Source organism: Onychostoma macrolepis, chromosome 07 (genome assembly GCF_012432095.1).
Source record: "Onychostoma macrolepis isolate SWU-2019 chromosome 07, ASM1243209v1, whole genome shotgun sequence".
NCBI lineage: Eukaryota > Metazoa > Chordata > Actinopteri > Cypriniformes > Cyprinidae > Onychostoma > Onychostoma macrolepis.
This window is the reverse complement of record NC_081161.1, coordinates 38,965,752-38,986,430: the sequence shown is the minus strand read 5'-3', so window position 1 is coordinate 38,986,430 and position 20,679 is coordinate 38,965,752. Positions and strand designations below refer to the sequence as shown.

Genomic DNA, 20,679 nt, shown 5'->3' with positions numbered 1-20,679 from the left:
ATTAAATTTCTTTATTTCAGAATTTATATACAGGTTAGAGTACATGATTTATATTATATTATATTACATATAAAAATTGTTTTATTAAATTATGCACTTCAAAGTTTCTGTAAGATTTTTATTGTTCCTTAGAGAAGACTTTTATGCTCACAAAGGCTGCATTTTGAAATAAAAAATTACAGTAAAAACAGTAATATTGTAAAACTTTTTACACTTGTGTAAAAGTTTACTATTTTTAATATATTTTAAAATGTAGTTTATTCCTGTGATACAAAGCTGAATTTTCAGCATCATTACTCCAGTCTTCAGTGTCACATGATCCTTCAGAAATCATTCTAATATGCTGATTTGCTGCACAAGAAACATTTCATATTATTATCAATGTTGAAAACAGTTGTGCTGCTTCATATTTCTGTGAAAACTGACACATTTTTATCAGGATTTTTTGATGAATAGAAAGTAATAAAAATAAAATGAAAAAGAAACATTTTTTTTGGACAGTCCTATTTAGCAATCAATGCTTTTCCAATCATGTGTTATTTAACATACATCATGGGACGTGATACATTTTTGTAAAAGAAGCGTGACACTTGACCCCATATTGCTCCAGGGTGTTTGTCCTTGTATTGTAAGTGTACTGTAAATCACTCATCTAAAAGTTTCCCATAGTAAACTAACCATGACCAACATCAAATTTGTAAAAGCCTCCAGATCTCCACCCTGCTCCTTCACCTTTTTTCTGTGTATCATGTGCGGTGGGTCAGGTAACCTTACCGCACCTCTGGCCCTCCTTTAGTTAAACAGAGCATAGTCTGGGGTCTCTGTGGCTCTTTTGTGTGTGTGAAAGGGCTTTAGTGTGTGAATAGGGTTGAGGTGGGTGAATGGGGCTAACTGTGTCTCTCCATCTGTCTATCAGAGAGGGCTCTCATTACTCTTTGGCTTCCTGAAATGATCCATATTTCAAAGTCACGTCGTCCTGCGTTGATGTGTGAATGCACAGGTCTTCATTTTCTTTTCCGCGAGGCTTTTTATACCTGCCAAGAGGGAAGAAAAGGAGCGAGATGGAAGCGTACGGGCTTGGAAAGAGCACACTTGCTCTTTGTTACGTGACCCGAAAAACATACAGTCTGTGTATTCACACGCACACACACACATGTTCTCTCTGGCATGTCGAGACATTTATCTACCCCGTGTGCTCTTGAACTGTTCTTTATATTGCACTGCACAATATGTTTTCCCTCCTGGATGAACATTAATTATTTGAATAACTCTGCTGTAGATGGTAAATCTTTGGTGTCCTTGTGAATATTGACGGTAGTGTCTCTTACTCACTAAACCTGTCAAAAATAGGCCAGGGTCATTTTTCAGCCCAAAATCAAAAGACAAAAAATATATATTATATATTGTAAAGGGCCACTGAGAATCTTTTGCATTGTTTTTCATGACACTTAAGCACATTTTCCTCTCAAATTCTCATTACCATAATGGGGGAAAAAATCATTACTTAAATGCAGAAAAAAAATTGATATATTTAATTTATAAAAAATATGTAATTCATGGTAGCCTTTGCTGAACTGCCTCTAATTTCTTGTCATTTTTTTTTTAAATTAGCATAAAATAAAGTAATAAGTGAGATTTTTTTTTTTTTTATTACTATTTTTTTTTTTTTTTTTTTAATGGATTTTTATTTTGCATATGTGGTGTATATATATATTTTTAGTTTTTGTTGTCTTGTTTTTCTTTCCGATTTTTTAAATAAAATAAGAAAAAGTTCTATACACTGCAAAATATTATATAATATGTATGAAATAAATGTATATAATACATGTATATGTGTGTATGTGTGTGTATACACAATATAATATATAAATATATGTATGTATATGTGTGTGTGTGTGTGTGTGTGTGTGTGTGTGTGTGTGTGTGTGTACCTGTTTTTCTATTCAGGTGGGGACTTAAACCTGAATACACACAGACTCATGGGGACTCGTGTCACGGTGGGGACCTAAATTGAGGTCCTCACAGATAAACAAGCTAATAAATATCACAGAATGAAGTTTTTTGAAAATCTAAAAATGCCTGTAGTTTCCTGTAAGGGGTAGGTTTATGTGTAGGGTTGGTGTAGGGCAATAGAAAATACGGTCTGTACAGTAGAAAAAGCATTACGCCTATGGAGAGTCCCCACAAGGATAGCTGACCAGACGTGTGTGTGTGTGTGTGTGTGTGTGTGTGTGTGTGTGTGTGTGTAAAAACAAATTATATTGTGTATCTTTCCTATTTTTAAATAAAATAGGGAAAATATTTAATGAAAATGTCTACACTGCTGTAGCTTGTAAAACAAATATTTGAAATCTGTCAACCTATGGCAGACGTGTGCAGAACCTTTTTTGATTTTGTTGTGATTTCATGAGGTTCACTGAGAAATTATTTACTGCCTGATCTTGAACTCTCTTTATATTCTGCACAGAACAAAATGTTTTCCCTCCTGAATGATCATTAATTACTCCAATAATTCTGCTGAAGTTCGTAGACCTTTTTATCTCCTCGTGAGGGTTTTTTTCATGTCTCTCACCTCAGCTGTGGAGCTCATATGCGTAGTGTGAAGTCATTTCCAGCGCTGTTGAGCTGGTTAAATATTTAATATGTGTCTGACACTTTCTCTGTACAGGGTTCAGGTACTGAATCCCTCAGCTTTGACTTTTGTGTGCGTGTGCAAGACACACATGCACCGGAGCTCCCGCTTCCCGCAGAGACTGCTGAATATTTCACTGGCGCACCGTGCCCTTTGATGCCTGCTTTAATCCTTCATGGCGCTCTGCAGGAGGAGCTCTCGGGGGACGTGTGTGTGTGTGTGTGTGTCTGCACACATGTGCGTATGTGTCGGATGTGTTTTAATGAGCCATATTTTTTTTGGTGAAAACTACAGTTGAGTCGTGTCTGATGCTGTTTTTTTTCACTTCTCCTGAAAACCCACAACCGGTATTTTCAGAGTCAAAAATGCAGGTTTCTCGTTCAGTTCCTGTGTTGTTCACTTCTTCACTTTCCTTCTCCCGTAACCGTGTTTGTACCTTTCAACCCTGATGTACCTTTCATTTCCAAAATGTTGAGACATGTAGTCGACACTGTTTTGCAAAACACGTTAAATTTGGAGATCATTTTACAAAGACTGAGATTGCACTTGGTATTAACATCTGTCTTGGGTGATCCGATCACAAGTGAGAAGAACAAAAATACAGGTGTGATCCAATGTGTCTTGGATCCAATCATAAGATGGGCAGGGTTTGTAAATGGCATCCAAAATAAAAGTTTTTGTTTACATAATATATGTATGTGTACTGTGTTTATTTATTATGTATATATAAACACACACACATTCAGTATATATTTTGAAAATATTTACATGTGTATATACATTTAGATATTTATATTATATATAAATATATTTAATATATAAACAACATATTTTTCTTAAATATATACGTGTGTTTGTATTTATATATACATAATAAATATACACAGTACATACTCATATATTATGTAAACAAATCTTTTATTTTGGATGCGATTAATCGTTTGACAGCACTAATATATGTATTTTTATTTATTTTAAGTTTTTTGTATCATATTTAGATATTTTTTTTTATAGACGCCAATGGTGCAATATCAGAAGATGCTGTTTTAGTTTCAATGTTAACAAAATAGTTATTTTATGTTTAGGGTTTATTATTTAGTGTCCCAGTCTCTCCCTGAGGACGGCACCGTCTTATTGCCCCACGGTTAAGCATCTATCCCTCTTCACTCCTGTTGTCCTCCAGGACCCCTATAAACTCGATCGTTCTCTCGCCCTCTGCCCACATCCATCCGTTACAGTCCAGCTCAGGTCATTACCAGTGTCCCAAACAGCGACAAACCCCCCTAATACCGGCCCACGTCTCCTCCCCTAAGTTAACCTGCGAGTGGCCTTGGGCCGAGAGGTCATTTATCAGGGGTCGGTGCATTGGGTATCATTACGGCGGGACTCTGGGTGCTTGATAAACTGGAGATGAGCGCTTTGAAACAGGGCATTACACGTGTGTGGGGATAGATAAATATACTGTCCTGTGGCAGTCGGGTCGGCCCCCCTCGGGACAAATAAAACCCCTATTAACATCCAACCCTTCATTGCGTTTGACAGGCGAATCAATTAGGCGAGTGTTTAGGTGACCTGTGTGCTGCAGTGACAGTGAGGTGAGGGAGCAGATGAATGGAGCGGTCACTGGAACTCTCTCTGGGGACTGCAGTGCGCTGCTCTGTGCTGGATCACTGTCACATGATGACCCGTCTTTCACTTCCTCACACTTCCTGCAGCTCTGTGCTTGCACAGTATTCCTTGTTTTTCTTTTCCTTCCTTCACTGCTTCCTTCCTTCCTTCCTCTTTCTTTCTCTCTTCTGTTATTTCTTCCTTGCTTTTGGTTTTATATCCTATGTTCATCCTTTCTTCCCCTCCTTTTATTTCTTAATTTACTGCTCCAGTAACCCTGCATCTTCTTTCTTTCTTTTTTTTCTGTTTTCCTTCCTTTTTTCCACCTTTCTTTCTTTCTTTCTATCTATATTTCCTTCCTTCCTGCCACCATTCCATTTTGTTTTTCCTCTTTCTTTTCTTCCTTCCTTCCTTACTTACCTGCTTCCTTTTTTCTTCCCTTTCTTCTTGTCCCTCTGCTTCTTTCTTCTATGTACCTCCTTCCACCATTCATCACCTTTCTTGGCCTTCTTCCATCCTCTCATTATTAATTTCTTTTTCTTAATTTTTTGTTTTTCTTTCTTCCTCTTCCATCCTTCGTTTTTTCTATTCTGTCTCCACTATCACTGCCACATTTTTCCACCTTCTCTCAACTTTCCTTCCTTTCTTTGATTCTTCCATACTTTTCCTCTCTTCTCTTTCCTTCTTTTCTTCCACCTCTTTCTTAATTTTTCTTCATTCCGAGCTTCATTTCATCATTAATTTTTGTCTTTGTCTTGTTATTCGCTCATTCAGTTCTCTCTCTTCCTTCCTTCCTTTCTTTCATTTCCTCACTTTCTCCCTTTCTTGTCCTTTTTTCTTTCTTTCTTTCTTCCTCACCTTTCCTGTCACATTTTATGTCTTCCTTCCTTCCTTGCTTTATTAGTTTCTTCTTTATTTCCTTCCTTCCTTTGTCCCTTACTTTTTCTTTTTTCTCTTCATCCATCCATCCATCCATCCTTCCTTCCTATCCCTCTTTTCTTTCCATCTTCCTTGTTTTTTGTTTTCCTTCCTGTTCATTCCTCCTATTCCCTTCTTCTGTCCTTTTCTTCTTCATTCCTTCATTTTCTTCTGTTCCTTCCTTCATTCATTCCTCCACTTTTCCTGCCACCTTTTCCACCTTCTCTTCTTTCCTTTGTCATTCTTCCTCTTTCCTTCCTTTCTTCGACCTTTTACTTCATGCTTTCACCCTTACTTTCTTTTTTCCTTTCTTCCATACTTTCAATCCATCATTAATCTCCCTCTTCTTGTCTCATTCATTTCTCACTTGCTTCCTCCTTGCTTTAGTTCTCTCTTCCCTTTTGGTTTCTACCCATTATTTCTTTCCTTTTGTCTAACTCCAATAGTTCTTCATCTCATTCTCTCTTTCTCACACATGCCTCTTCCTTCTCCGCCGTCCACCACTGCCACTATTCCCTTGCCGATGCTCTTCCATTGTAGAGCAGATTAATGGTGTCTCAGATGTATATCACACTTAGGTTTCTGATCTTATCGCAACACTCCACACAGCCGAACAAAAGCCCGGGAACCTGCGTGCATCGTGTGAATACACACTCCCACATTCACCTCCAGGCCTACCTCTGAATAACATCAGATTCTCTTAGAGTACCGGAGGAAGGCAAATTTCACCCCTGACCTGAACTCGACCTTTCATAACGTGCTGTAATCCATAACACGAACGTCCCACCGTGCCCGCTCTCAAACGTGAGAATCAAAGCATTATGCCTGAAATTCATGGATGCACAGAGTTCAGCGCTGACAAAACACGACTCTTTTTCCCATTCTGGCTGCAGACGTCATTTAAACAGCGCTGTTTCTTAGGCCACGATAGGGTCAGACCTCAAACCCTGGTGGACTTTTTAATAGTGTAACCGGTTCAAGCGTGAGCTCGTGCTGAGTGAGGGTGGAGTGTTTGTGTTCATAAGCTCTATGGACTTTCCTTTGTAATGGTGGAGGAGGTAAACATTCAGGAAGACTGTGATTTTGCTCCGTGGTGCTGTGGCGTGGGTCATAGGAGCGCTGTGTATTGAGAGTTTAATGTTATCTCGCTCCCCCTCTCTCTCTCTGTTTGTTTTGTCTATTATATTCGCAGGCCTCTGACCTTTGCATTGCCCGGTGTGTAATGTCCTGCTGCCTGACAGCTGGAGCTAGTAATACTCCATCCGTTCCTCACACATGAACAGAGAGCAGTATATGAGGAGACAGAGAGGCTGTGTGTGATGATCGAACTCACTGGGGTTGATATAGTAGGCCATCTGAGGACAAACAATGATAAAATATGGTGCATCAAATGACCTTCCTACAGTGTATTGAAGCCAAATTGCTAACATTTATATTTGAAATATTGCTTCATTTTTGAAGAACACTGTGTCAATTTTAGTAAGACTGGAAGTTATTCATACTGACAGTGTTCGCTTCTGTAAGCTGATGTGTAAACTGGGCAGTTTGAGAGTCATACCTGTTTCAGTAATATATTTGTTGTCCGTCTCAATCAGTAACTCTTTAAATGTAGCATATATTGCAAGTAATATTACATACTACAAGACAGTTTGCGTAAATATAATTATCCATTGACGTTGGCACGTAAATTATATATATCATTTTATAGAACACTCATGAACCCTTCATTGAAGCCTGTACTGAAAATTGAAACTTTAAAAGTTTGAAATCTTTATTAACGTGTCATAGTACTAATAATTATTCTGTAGAAATAGGACTGTGCAGGTACAATAATTAATTCAATATTTTCTATTCTTTTCCTAACAATATTGTATGGATACTTCAGATTTTGTATAGATTTTTTAAATCAATGCAAAATTAAAAAATAAATAAATAAAATAAAGTAATAATAAAACTAAAATAATAAACAAAAATACAAATAATATAAGAATGCTTGATCTTAAAGCTATCATGTTAATATTATGTGTGTGTGTGTGTGTATATATATATATATATATATATATATATATATATATATATATATATATATATATATATATATATATATATATATATATATATATATATATATATATATGTGTGTGTATATGTACTGATTTTTTCTAAATTATTTTTATCAGTTTTCAAAGTGTTGTAGCAAGATCTTGACCTTAACGATGTAATTTTTATATTAATTTATATTTAATTTATAATAATATATTATAAGTATTATTATGGTTTTATAAAAAATATGTGATATAAAAGAACAGTGTGGCATAAATACTTGATTGAATTTTATTTTATTTGATCCTGAACACAGTTTTACATCATAGTGATATGAAACTTTTCAGTGTTGAAACGTCTATCATTCTTGATTTTTTTATTTTTTATTTTTTTATTGTTTTTGTTTTTGTTTTGTTTTTTATGTACTGCCATTATTATATCTGAACTTGATTTTCAAATCTTCAGGATATTTTGAGTACAATGAAAAAATTGTTAAATTATGTTACCTTCGTCTGCATGAATCAAAACAAAAAAGTTTCTTCTGCCATTGTGCAGATGGTGGATCAGCGAGAGGACTATCTAATCCGGTGCGTCGGTGTAGCCGGATCACATCCCGTCCTCGCATCTCCCACTCAAAACACACACACGCTCACACCTCTGTACAGTATAATAAGACCTATGTGCTTGGGTCCATAGAGGAAACAAGGTTTCCTTTATATGACCGGGATGTCGTTAATCTTTATGGAGGTTAACAAATGCATTCGCATGGAAGGTGTATTTCATTCACGGACACCAACAATGGGGCCATTGTGCAGTCTGATCTTCCAGCGTCCGTACCTTAACATTCCTACCATGTAATGCGCGGTATGAATGAACGTTGTGTTTTTCTGGACAATATATTTATTTGAGAAGATTATTTGAGATATGCTCAGGTCATGAGATATAGGTTGGATTTACACCACACTATCTTTGCTCCTCTCTGTGCTCGTGTCTCATTCTTTTTCTTGTTTTTAAAAGACAATATTGCAGGAGGTTTTTTTTTTTCACGAAAGCTCAATTTTGTGCAGCGTCTGTGACAAATTGCTGCCGCAGTACAGAATGGCCTGGTTCGCTATGAGTTATGTCAAGTCAGAGCTGTTTAAGAGTTGTACTTCCCCCCAAGACACATTGCTGCTTATCCTCACCACAGGGATGAAACGCAATACAGCCTTGTCAGCTTAACATACTCATTTTCCTACACATTTCTTGACAATTTTGTATAAATCTGTTCACTTTGTTGCAGAGTTCGGTTCCTTGTTAAAGGAACGACACATTAAGACCTCTGTAAATTCTCTCTCTTTTTTTCCCCCTCTCAAATTTTTTTTTATTTCTGCAGATAGAGATTGAAAGACTGCATGAAGCGTTTTATATGTGTCAGGTCTCCCCTCCGCCCGACCGCTGTTCGATAATCATTGGTAGCTGTCGCTGTGGCGGCCTCTGACTGTAACAAACCTTATTGACGTTTCTGAGCCCTGATTTCCCACCCTGGTCAAATTCAATACAAAAAACGCTGCAGCTAAATAAGTCAAAAATAGCAACTACAACCTTCCTGCCTCTCTTTTTCTCTGTCGCTCTCTTGTAAAATTGTAAACCCGTTTGGGAACAAGTCACTTTATTTTCTTATGCTGCTTATGTAAAACCTGTGTGTGTAAATACACTAGTGCTGTCAATCGATTAAAAAATGTAATCGCGTTAAACACAGTCCTGGACTGTGATTAATCATGATTAATCACAAATTTAAAATACTAGGATTTACCTGTAAATGTGTTGAAATAAAGAAATGCATGACAAACTAGTTTAAGGAAACAGAACCTTTCACACTTCCGCCAGGTATGAGACATAATCCTTATTGTTTTTTGTTTTTATTCAGCCATTATTAGCCTTTATACTGGCAATAAAACGTTTACCAAGCCACATCGCTTCAATCCCAGTATACATTTACCCAACTATTATCAAAAGTATTTCTAAATAAATACAACAAAAAAATTTTTTTGCGACCTTACATGAAGTATTATGACAAAATGCATTATGAAGAAGAATTGGACCTATTCTGCAGGTGCATTAGAGCTAATATTACCATCATGCTACATAAGACAATTTATGAGATTAATAATACACTTTTACTCAGAACTCACTTCAAACCACCATCGAGTGTTTGTAATAACTTCCTTTTGCGATCAAATGTGGAATTTGGTTGTTTACTGTTGTTAAAATATGCTATTTATAGCCTTTTATATCGCTGCACAAATGAGCATTTCAGATGTACACATTCTTCTCCAGAAAATCACATACAAATATCCTATCATAATCGTGTGTTTATTATCTTATATAATCTATAGTGGCTGTTGTCAAGTTTATTTCTGCTGTGTAAAAGCCTTAACATGTATGCTCTGCTGAAACTCACGTTGTTTGATGTTACAACCGCCTCTCCGTTCTTAAGTTGCCAGGGATACATTTCAAGTATAATACACATTAGTAAAAGGATCTATTTTAATTTTTATTTGTCTATATACACTTTGGGCGGCCGCCGTACATTATAAAAGTAGCCCAAAAAACCGCAAACCACGGCTCTGTAATTTTTCCCGCGACTGTATTTTCAAAATAGCCCACTTGTGCCGTTACCCTGGCAACACTGGTTCGCTGTGCCCTCATCACACAATGATAGATAACCTTCCACGCTGCGATGACGGGAAGACGTTGGGGTCAAACCTTATCAAACGATTAATTTGCGTTAAAAAAGAAAATATTAACGTGTTACAATTTTTTTATTAATCGCATGCGTTAACGCGTTAACGTTGACACCCCTAAAATACACACACATACAGCATATATTTAAAAAATTACATGTATTTAAATGTATATATTTATATTCCTATAATTTTATATAATATATAAATATATTTAATATGTAAACGTAACATATTTTTCTATTTGTGTGTATTTATATATTCATTATAAATATACACAGTACACAAATATATATTATGTAAACAAAAAGTTTATTTTGGATGCGATTAATCATTTGACAGCACAAATATATATATATTAGTGCTGTCAGATGATTAATCGCATAAATATATAATGTATTATGAAGATAAGCATATATAAATTTTATTTATATATAAAAATATATTTAGAATATATTTATATTATTAATTGCTTAATTGTTTGTGTGTATGTATGTATATGTATGTGTAAATATATATGTAAGAAATATCTATAAATTACAGTTGTTTTATTGATTTTATATAAATAAAATTTGTTAGACTTTATTAAAATATGTTAGAATTTAATATAGAAATATTTTTTATTTGCTTTATATAAATGTTTTTTTTTTTTCAACAAAATATTTTTCACATTGCTCGACATTTCTTTGTTGCTATCACATGTGAATAACATGAAACTAGTACAGTACCTGCACGAATATATCTATTATGGTTAAAAAAGAAGAAAAAAACTACAGCACAATCTCCATCAGTTTACCTGTATCCATAATCATACTGCCAGCCCAAATGTGTAGCACTATTGGGCTTTGCTAAAAGCTTTTCATCACGAAACGTGTCCTGCGCTGTCTGTAATTTTCTATAAAGAGTGCCAGACTTCCTGTTCTGGTGATTTCCACAGACAGTGATTAGTGTTTCTCACCAGACCTGGGACAAATGGACGCTCAATTTATCATCACTATCAGACCCTCAGCTTCACACAAACATATAGATGTATAAATACACCCGCATATGAGCACGCGCTCATTTTTCACATTATTTCATTTGGGCGTCGTACCTACATTAACCCCGTGGCTTTATTTGAGCTATCAATCCATAGCAGTCATGGGAGAGGGGCCTGTTTGCTCTCTGCGGCTGCATCTCCCAGAGCATTTGCATTTATTATGGCAGCCTGCAGTGAAGCCCTTCTCATTTCACACTTTGAAGCTTCCTCCAGGGATGGATGGAGGAAAGAAGATCACTTTGACAGGTTGAGATTGTTTCTCCACATCTGCCGTCAGCTGTCATTTTAAACTGCGCGTATACGTCTCTGTCCCGCCGCGTGGACGGATGCATGTGTGGTGCTTATGAATGTGTTTTTCTGTCTCCCCGCAGGACGCCGTGGTTTAATGGCTGGGGTTTTAACCTGCCCAGGGGACAGTCCCTGCTCGATAAGTGGAACCTCATCCCAGAGGGCATTGATATTCTCATGACCCATGGGCCGCCCCTTGGTGAGTTCAATTAACCAATCCTAATGGAGTTCCATCCAATTATTCAAATGCTCGAGAATACATTAAATGGCTTTCAGGTAGAAGCCTATTGTCATGCTTGTCAAGAAACCCATCTTACGAAGTTATAGAAGGAAAGAGTGACATTTGACATTTCTGGCATACATGAAGTAATATCTATCCTCAAAACATTTTATTAAAACTAAAACTTAAACCAAAAAACACATTTTCATTACTTGAAATAAACATGATCTGAAATAAAATAAAATATTAAAAACATATTTTATTTCTGTAGTATAAGTTGCTAAAATGAAAACTTTGATTAAAACTATATCGACATATTTAAGCAAGCCAACAAACAAACAAAATAAATAAATAAAATAAAAGTAAAAATGACAAAACCATGCAAAACAAATTGCCAAAACTTAAACTTAGATCTATCCTCAGAGCAGGGTTATTATTGTTAACTAAAATGAAATAAATTTAAAAAAACATAACCGTAAAAATACTTGAAATAAAATATGCATTTCCGTAAATGAAATAATTTATTTAAAAAATTTATTTTATTTCAGCTTGTTGCCAAAACAACGTTTTACCTTTTTTTTTTTTAGTAACTAACTAAAATAGCTCAAATTAAAACCTTATAAAACCTTTAAAAAAAAAAAGAGCATGCAACAAAATTAATAAAACTCAGAGAAGAGTTAATTAAAGAATTGAATTAATTTTATTGTTAATTAAAACTAAAACTAAAAACATAACCATAAAAAAATCATTATTAAAATGAAATAAAATATTACCTGAAATGAAATCAAATATTAGTATTCACTAAGTTTAACTACAAAAATAACTCAAACTTAATAAAATGTATTTAAAAGAAATCCAATTTAAAGAAAATGGCAAAACCACACAACAAAATTACTACAGTTTCACCTCAAAAGAAAAAAAAAAAACTAATTCCAAATATTAAAAACTATAATGGAATATCAATGATAGTAAAATAACACCTTAGAGTTGTAAAATGCCTCAGAGTTGTTGTTGTTTTGGGTTTTTTTTCTTACTGATTGTCTTGTTTTTGAAGCTTTAGGTTAAAAAGCACAAATGATTGGACATGAGTCACAATGTGAGCTGTTTTTCCTTTAAGATTAGAAACTGATTTGTGTGTGTGTGTGTGTAGGTTTTAGGGACTGGGTACCGAAGGAGCTGCAAAGAGTTGGGTGTGTTGAGCTGTTAAACACAGTCCAGAGGAGAGTCCGGCCCAAGCTCCACGTCTTCGGAGGAATTCATGAAGGTGAGTAACCACAAAGACAAACCGGCACTGCCATAAAAAAAAAAAAAGGAAAAAAATGCACTACAGTGATTTCCATAGTCAAAGGGTGTTTATTGACAAGACATAAAAAGAGAGGCGACAGCAATGTGATAAAAGACACCAAAAGTTTAATCATTAACCAAATTTTATGAATAATAATCACAATAAAGACTACAAAAAAGAGGCCAGAAATATTGCAGCGTCACTTTGATATAATAGTTACACGTCATTCAGGAACGGTTCCCTTTTATAACGGTTACCAGTATCCCTATATTTTTATATTTTTGAGCGGACCAATATCCCTGTACAATAACCATGAGGACAGCTGATGGGTCTTTTGAGACAAAATCTGAAACAGGCCTAAATAAATATACTCTACTATTCAAAAATGTGGGGTCTGTTTTTTTGGAAGTCTGTTATGCTCACCAAGTCTGCATTTATTTGATCAAAAATAAGGTCAAAGCAATAATACTGGGAAGTATTTTTATAGTTTCAAATAATTGTTTTCTATTTTAATATTTTCTAAAATCTAATTTAATCCTGTGATGATAAAGCTGAATTTTCAGCATCGTTGCTCCAGTCTTCAGTGTCACATGATCCTTCAGAAATTATTCTAATAATACGCTGATTTGTTGCTCAAGAAACATTTCTTGTTATTATCAATGAAAACAATTGTGCTGATTAATATTTTTGTGTAAACTATGAAAGAACAGCATTCTTGAAACAAATCTTTTGAGAAATGCATCAGCACAAACATAAACCCAATAAGCAGTCTAGGATATAAATATATATGGATATGGGTTGCATTTTAACACCAGATTTGGCTACAAGTTCAACCCAGTACTGAGGGAAGAGGGATCAGAGAGATCTGCCTTTGGGTTCAACTTCAGACTCTTTTCACCAGATGTGCTGCATCCCCTCGCTTCCTCCCTCCAGCTTTTGAGGCTTTTCATTATTATTATATTTTTAATTAAACATGTTTAAGACAGAGAAGGGTTTCTGAGCCCAGGGGCTAATTTGGACAAGTGCTCCACTTGAGGAAAGACCTTGTACGGTTTATTGTGTTTACTCAATGTGTTTGTATGCACACACACACACAGTTAGTGGGCAAACTCATAACTCCCTTTTCTGAATATAGACTATTTAAAATGCTCATAAAAATATCTATATTTACAATTTATAAGTGTTTCAACCTCCATTTTCATTTCCTTTGTTTGAGCAGCAAGTGTCTTTTTGTCACACCAACCTTTGAAACTACTAAAAAAAAAGCTCATTGGCTGCTGATATCAAATGAATGATGATGTAATTATATCAGACTGAGTTAGAACCTATTGACCTGTGCCATCTAGAGTCTCATGACAGAACTTTGTATTTTAGCAGTATTGTTAAAAGTGTGGAATTAAACAATGTTCAATAATGGAAAATACACTACCATTCACAGGCTTTGTGTCAGTAAGATACTTTTGGAGGACATTAATACTTTTATTTAGAACACATTCAAATGGATCAAAAGTGACAGTAAAGACATTAATTTTACAAGATTCCTTTCTGCAAATACAGGTGCATCTCAATAAATTAGAATGTCGTGGAAAAGTTCATTTATTTCAGTAATTCAACTCAAATTGTGAAACTCGTGTATTAAATAAAGTCTTTGGTTCTTTTAATTGTGATAATTTTGGCTCACATTTAACAAAAACCTCAATAAATTAGAATACTTCATAAGACCAATAAAAAAACATTTTTAGTGAATTGTTGGCCTTCTGGAAAGTATGTTCATTTACTGTATATGTACTCAGTACTTGGTAGGGGCTCCTTCTGCTTTAATTACTGCCTCAGTTCGGCATGGCATGGAGGTGATCAGTTTGTGGCACTGCTGAGGTGGTATGGAAGCCCAGGTTTCTTTGACAGTGGCCTTCAGCTCATCTGCATTTTTTGGTCTCTTGTTTCTCATTTTCCTCTTGACAATACCCCATATATTCTCTATGGGGTTCAGGTCTGGTGAGTTTGCTGGCCAGTCAAGCACACCAACACCATGGTCATTTAACCAACTTTTGGTGCTTTTGGCAGTGTGGGCAGGTGCCAAATCCTGCTGGAAAATGAAATCAGCATCTTTAAAAAGCTGGTCAGCAGAAGGAAGCATGAAGTGCTCCAACATTTCTTGGTAAACGGGTGCAGTGACTTTGGTTTTCAAAAAACACAATGGACCAACACCAGCAGATGACATTGCAGCCCAAATCATCACAGACTGTGGAAACTTAACACTGGACTTCAAGCAACTTGGGCTATGCGCTTCTCCACCCTTCCTCCAGACTCTAGGACCTTGGTTTCCAAATGAAATACAAAACTTGCTCTCATCTGAAAAGAGGACTTTGGACCACTGGGCAACAGTCCAGTTATTCTTCTTCTTAGCCCAGGTAAGACGCCTCTGACGTTGTCTGACGTTCAGGAGTGGCTTAACAAGAGGAATATGACAACTGTAGCCAAAGTCCTTGACACGTCTGTGTGTGGTGGCTCTTGATGCCTTGACCCCAGCCTCAGTCCATTCCTTGTGAAGTTCACCCAAATTCTTGAATCGATTTTGCTTGACAATCCTCATAAGGCTGCGGTTCTCTCGGTTGGTTGTGCATCTTTTTCTTCCACACTTTTTCCTTCCACTCAACTTTCTGTTAACATGCTTGGATACAGCACTCTGTGAACAGCCAGCTTCTTTGGTAATGAATGTTTGTGGCTTACCCTCCTTGTGAAGGGTGTCAATGATTGTCTTCTGGACAACTGTCAGATCAGCAGTCTTCCCCATGATTGTGTAGCCTAGTGAACCAAACTGAGAGACCATTTTGAAGGCTCAGGAAGCCTTTGCAGGTGTTTTGAGTTGATTAGCTGATTGGCATGTCACCATATTTTAATTTGTTGAGATAGTGAATTGGTGGGTATTTGTTAAATGTGAGCCAAAATCATCACAATTAAAAGAACCAAAAACTTAAACTACTTCAGTCTGTGTGCATTGAATTTATTTAATACACGAGTTTCACAGTTTGAGTTGAATTACTGAAATAAATTAACTTTTCCGCAACATTCTAATTTATTGAGATGCACCTGTAAATGCTGTTCTGTTGACTTGACTTTACTCATCAGAGATCAGGGCTTAAAGTTCTCTGGCACTGTGCTGGATCTCCGGTGTGCAGCGTTTGGCTACGGAAAAAAATAATCCTACATTTAAAAAAAACTTGTTGATATCACTTTCGAGTCCATGAGTTCACCTACCAATGGTATGAGAGGAGCACAGCTTTCACTCTCAACCAAACTAACATTACTAGCCAATCAGAATTTTTGCTCTTATAAACACGAGACGCGCATCGCAGCCCTGATGAATGGAGAAGCGCGACACGTTAAAAAGCTGCGAGGTGCAATGGTCAAATATGTCCATCTAGCGCATATTTACATAGAAAAACTAATTAAAAAGCAGCGGAGCTTTGTAAACCGCTCAGAGTAATCATGTCAACTCCATAAGAACGATATGATTGCCAGAACAAATTTACCGGGATTTTTGAAAAGGTCCCGTTCACACATGATCTTTTAATGGTAACTTACCGATAATTTACCAGTAAAGACTCTATGTGTGAAAGGGGCTAAACTCTTCCTCTGTATATGCTGTGAATTTGAATTGCTTAACGTTCATCTGGGAAAACTGCATTATCTCACTAGATTTGTAACGGAAATAATTTATAAACCTTTGCACAGGAGAATACATCAACCTACGTCTAAATGTGCTATGTATTGTACATCGCGATTTCAAAATAAGTTTCTGCATGATGCCAAATATTAAAATGTAATGGATTTAAACATTGTTTAATCACTCTGTAAAGTGAAACAGGCCGTTGGCACCATCTGCAGGTATTAGTTATAATACATAATGTACTTAAGTTGGTTATGTTCATATTATGTTTAGGCATATTACTTTATGTATTTTAACAGTGTTGTTCAATAAAACCATGTAATTACTTGGTTTTGATATTTTATTTGAGCCAATTATTATTGCCTCATCATTAGTTTATATATAAATAGTCATACTAAAGCCTGGTTTTCACTTAGGTCTGTTTGTGTTACTAAAAAATATCGGATTACTCAGTTGTCAAAATAATCAGTAGATTACTCGATTACCAAAATAATCGTTAGTTACAGCCCTAGATTAGTTAAAATATTTCTAAATACAACTGCGTTGTTTTACTTTTTGTAATTAAAAGACAAATATTTTGTCATTGAAAAATTCTTAAAAATAGTATTAAAATATTGTCTCTTTCTAGTGAACCGAGTATCTGTATTTTCTCATCTCGTGAGCTAAGTGTATTGTCACACCTCTAGTTTCGATAAGCAGTGATATAGCTCATAATTTTCCAAGTGTATGATACAGCTGTCATTCTTCAGGTCAACCATATATTCATGAAAAAAAAATCAGTTTGAATAAGTAAAGCAATAACTTTGCCGTAGTATCCTTTCAAATGTTAAAGTTGCCACAGTCATTGCAATGCTTTGCATGTGCTGCCATTTCTGAAGGATCATGTGACACTGAAGACTGGAGTAATGATGCTGAAAATTCAGCTTTGCATCACAGGAATAATTTACATATTAAAATGTATTAAAATATAAAACAGTTTAAAATGTGATAAAGTTCTACTATAATAGTGTTTTTACTGTAGTTTGATCAAATAAATGTAGTTTTGTTGAGTTTAAGAGACTAAAAAATCTTACCAACCCCAAACTTTTGATCTTTTGTGCATCATTTAGCAGATTCTTTTGTCCAAAACGAAATACAATTTGTATTCAACTGAAGAGAAATCATATGGGTTTGAAACCATTTCATTATTGGATGATTCGTTCCATCAGTTTGGTGTATGAATATTAACTCCTCCCTCTCTGCTTTCCTCTAGGTTACGGCATCATGACAGACGGGTACACAACATTCATCAACGCCTCTACCTGTACAGTCAGCTTTCAACCCACAAACCCTCCCATCGTGTTCGACCTCCCGAACCCCCCCAGCTCTTGAGACGTCCGTGAACGTCACCATAATCTCCTTTTCTCCTTATGTTTTCTAACAATACTTTGAAAGAAAAAATAGTTGAATGTTTCTTTTAAAATCGCCAGTCTTTTGCTAAAAGATTCAGTGAAAGTTTCTGATGACGGACGGGGTCATGCAGGTGTGAACAACAATCTTATGAAAAGATCTGATTAAATCTGTAAGATAATAAGCTTTGTGAATTTGTAAAATTGTCTCTTTTTTGTCAATATTCGAAGTATGTTGGTATGGGATGCCATTGTTCATTTTGTATATTCTTTTTCAGGATAATTAAGCTTTCTTTTAGCTGACAGGGATAATGCCTTAAACTAGCTTTAAGTTCCCCTGGCTGGAGCCCCTTCTTTCTGCTAGCGAAGAGAAAGCGTCATATTTATTGTTTTTTATCCAAAACTAAGGGGATTTCTCTCTTTATTTTTCTTTATTTTTTATTTTTTTTTGCATTCAAAGAACACTTTCTTACAAGCGCAGGGAAGACATGGATGCATTTTAACTCATGTATATTCTGGAGCGCCTCATTCTGCATAGAAATTGGAAAATGTCTTAAAATATGAGTATATCTATATGTATGTGTAAGCTGTAAAATCTCTAACTAAAATTGTGTTTGTTCTAAGCCTCTTGAAGAATATCATTTTGCCTGTAAGTGATGATGACTTAAAGTGCGTAAAGCGCACACATGCTCTTTTCTGTTTTCATGAAATGTTCCTCTGAAGCTCATTCAGTGTTGCCTACTTTACGGCGTATTGTTCCATACAATAAACGAGTATTCGAGTTGAAATTATTTTAATGTACAATCTCAAAGGTTGTTTTTTTGTTTGTTTTTTTTCTTTGAACCTGCTGAAACCAGGTTTAGTTGTCCTTTGATATCTTGCATATGATATTTTTTCTCTTTTTTTTTGTAATTTTGCACTGTGTAAATGCAGTCTTGCTAGCACAAAAAAAATGATGCCAATAGTTGTTTCAACTCTTGCCACTGTAAATGCCTCTCAGCTTTTTTTTTTTTTCAGTTACAGTCTCATTCCTGGGAAAGTTTAGATACATTTCTTCTTTTTTTTCTTCAGGTTTCATTGTTATATATTTAGCTGCCTTTATATGCAAATAAAATTGCAAGATTTTTACTTCTGAACATTTTGTTTGGTTCATTCTCGCCTCTAGTCTAGCTTTGCACAGTCAAATTCTGCAGGTTTTTATTGTTCACCTGACACCGAAGTTGTGGCTTGTTAGTGACAAAATATATTCTTGTGACTTTTACTTGCAATCAAATTAGATATTCACAAGCAGAAAAATGTATATTTAATATCAGTGGTACTGTTAGTATTAGTAGTATTATTAATATGTTTAGATCTATTTTTTTATATCTCCAAAACATAATTGGTCAGACAGTCTCTTCTTGTCTCAGTGGGCGAATAAGTAGACCAGACTTTATGGCAATTGTGAAATGTACAGCTAAACAGGGCTGTTTTTATTTTATTTATTTATCTATTTATTTATTTTCATTTTACCTAAAAGAGCAAATTGAAGTAATATCTTGTAAACTATAATCTAATAGCTCAGAATGTAAATATTTAAATCTAAATGAATGCAACTGAAAGAATTTTAACGTCCCTTTAATGCATTTTGCACTTTCATCTCTTTGACTTTCCTTTTTCCTTTGTCACCTATATGAACTGCCCTCTGCATCTTTTTTCAATTGAGGTTGGAGGTTATTGTTGTCTGACGTCTCCAAGATATAATTCAACCACATTCCTCAATACGAAACCTCAAAAGATATTTTACTTCTTCCAAGCAGTCATCTTCTAAAAAGACCTCCAGTGAATGTAAGTTTTCACGCTCACAGGAAGCGCATTCACATTTATCTCTTTGTAATCCAATTTGAGATACACATGAGCCAGCGGTAAGCTAAGAGAAAGAAAACCAGCAGCGCTCTGGCCTTGGAGTCAAAGTGGGATCTCTTTTCGTCAATCTGAATCCCTCCAAGGCCACAAAAACACACTTTTCCATAGTCTCATATTCACCCTCCCCCATCCGGCTTACCAGCAGTCACATCAAAGGCTCCAAACCAATTAACACTTCCCCCAAACGAGAGCATGAAATATAGCCCCAGACCAGCTCGTTGGCATAATCCACATAATCATATTAGTGTAACCCTGTGAGCTGGCAGCCTGGCACAGACACTTTTGTTTTCTCAAATCCTATTTATAGAAGCACCTACTAGCTAATATACTACTTTTTACATTTGTGAGTGGTACTTTCCATGTAAAACTCGCCACCTGCTATCAGATTGCAAAGGTGTTCTGAATGTTTTTTTCAGCATTTTGCCATGCAGTTGCTAAAGTATTCTGAGAGGAATTTAGCATATATGGATACTAAGACACCTACTTAAAAATATATTTCTGTAGAATTATAGTTCTATGAGAGTAAAAATCATCAAACAAACACCCTTAAGGGTAAATTAGCTAAAACTAATGCTGTTAGCATTTTTTTAGTAGCGTGACAGTAGCTTAGCTGCATTCAAAAAAGTAGCTTTTCCAGTAATTATTTTTTTCCCCTAATCAGCTGTGATATAGTGACATTACATGACATTCTTTTAGTTAAAATATATTGTTGCAGAGTTATTGCTATAAGACATTCTCAAACTGTGGGTAAATTAGCTAAAAATTAACGCTGTTAGCATTTTTACTAGCATGACAGTAGCTTAGCTGCATTCAAAAAATAAAAAAGTAAGTTTTTTCCTAATCAGCCATGATAGCGACTAGCATTACGTTTTGTTGGTTGTTTGGTAGAAATATATTATAGAATTACTGCTATACAAACGTAAAAATCTTAAAACAAACACCCTCAAACATAGTGGA

The 20,679-nt window shown here is 35.4% G+C and overlaps 1 protein-coding gene across 2 annotated transcripts in view; it reads left to right on the top strand.

The window, feature by feature from the left end:
- mpped2a (metallophosphoesterase domain containing 2a) overlaps positions 1–18,921 on the top strand; it is a 63,975-nt gene extending 45,054 nt beyond the window's left edge. For both annotated transcript variants that reach the window (XM_058782614.1, XM_058782615.1), the window contains exons 5-7: positions 11,338–11,453; positions 12,625–12,738; positions 17,682–18,921. In XM_058782614.1, the coding sequence (XP_058638597.1) occupies positions 11,338–11,453; positions 12,625–12,738; positions 17,682–17,800 (349 nt within the window). In that variant the 3' untranslated portion in view covers positions 17,801–18,921. The remainder of the gene's footprint in view (positions 1–11,337; positions 11,454–12,624; positions 12,739–17,681) is intronic.
- Positions 18,922–20,679: the final 1,758 nt, after the last annotated feature.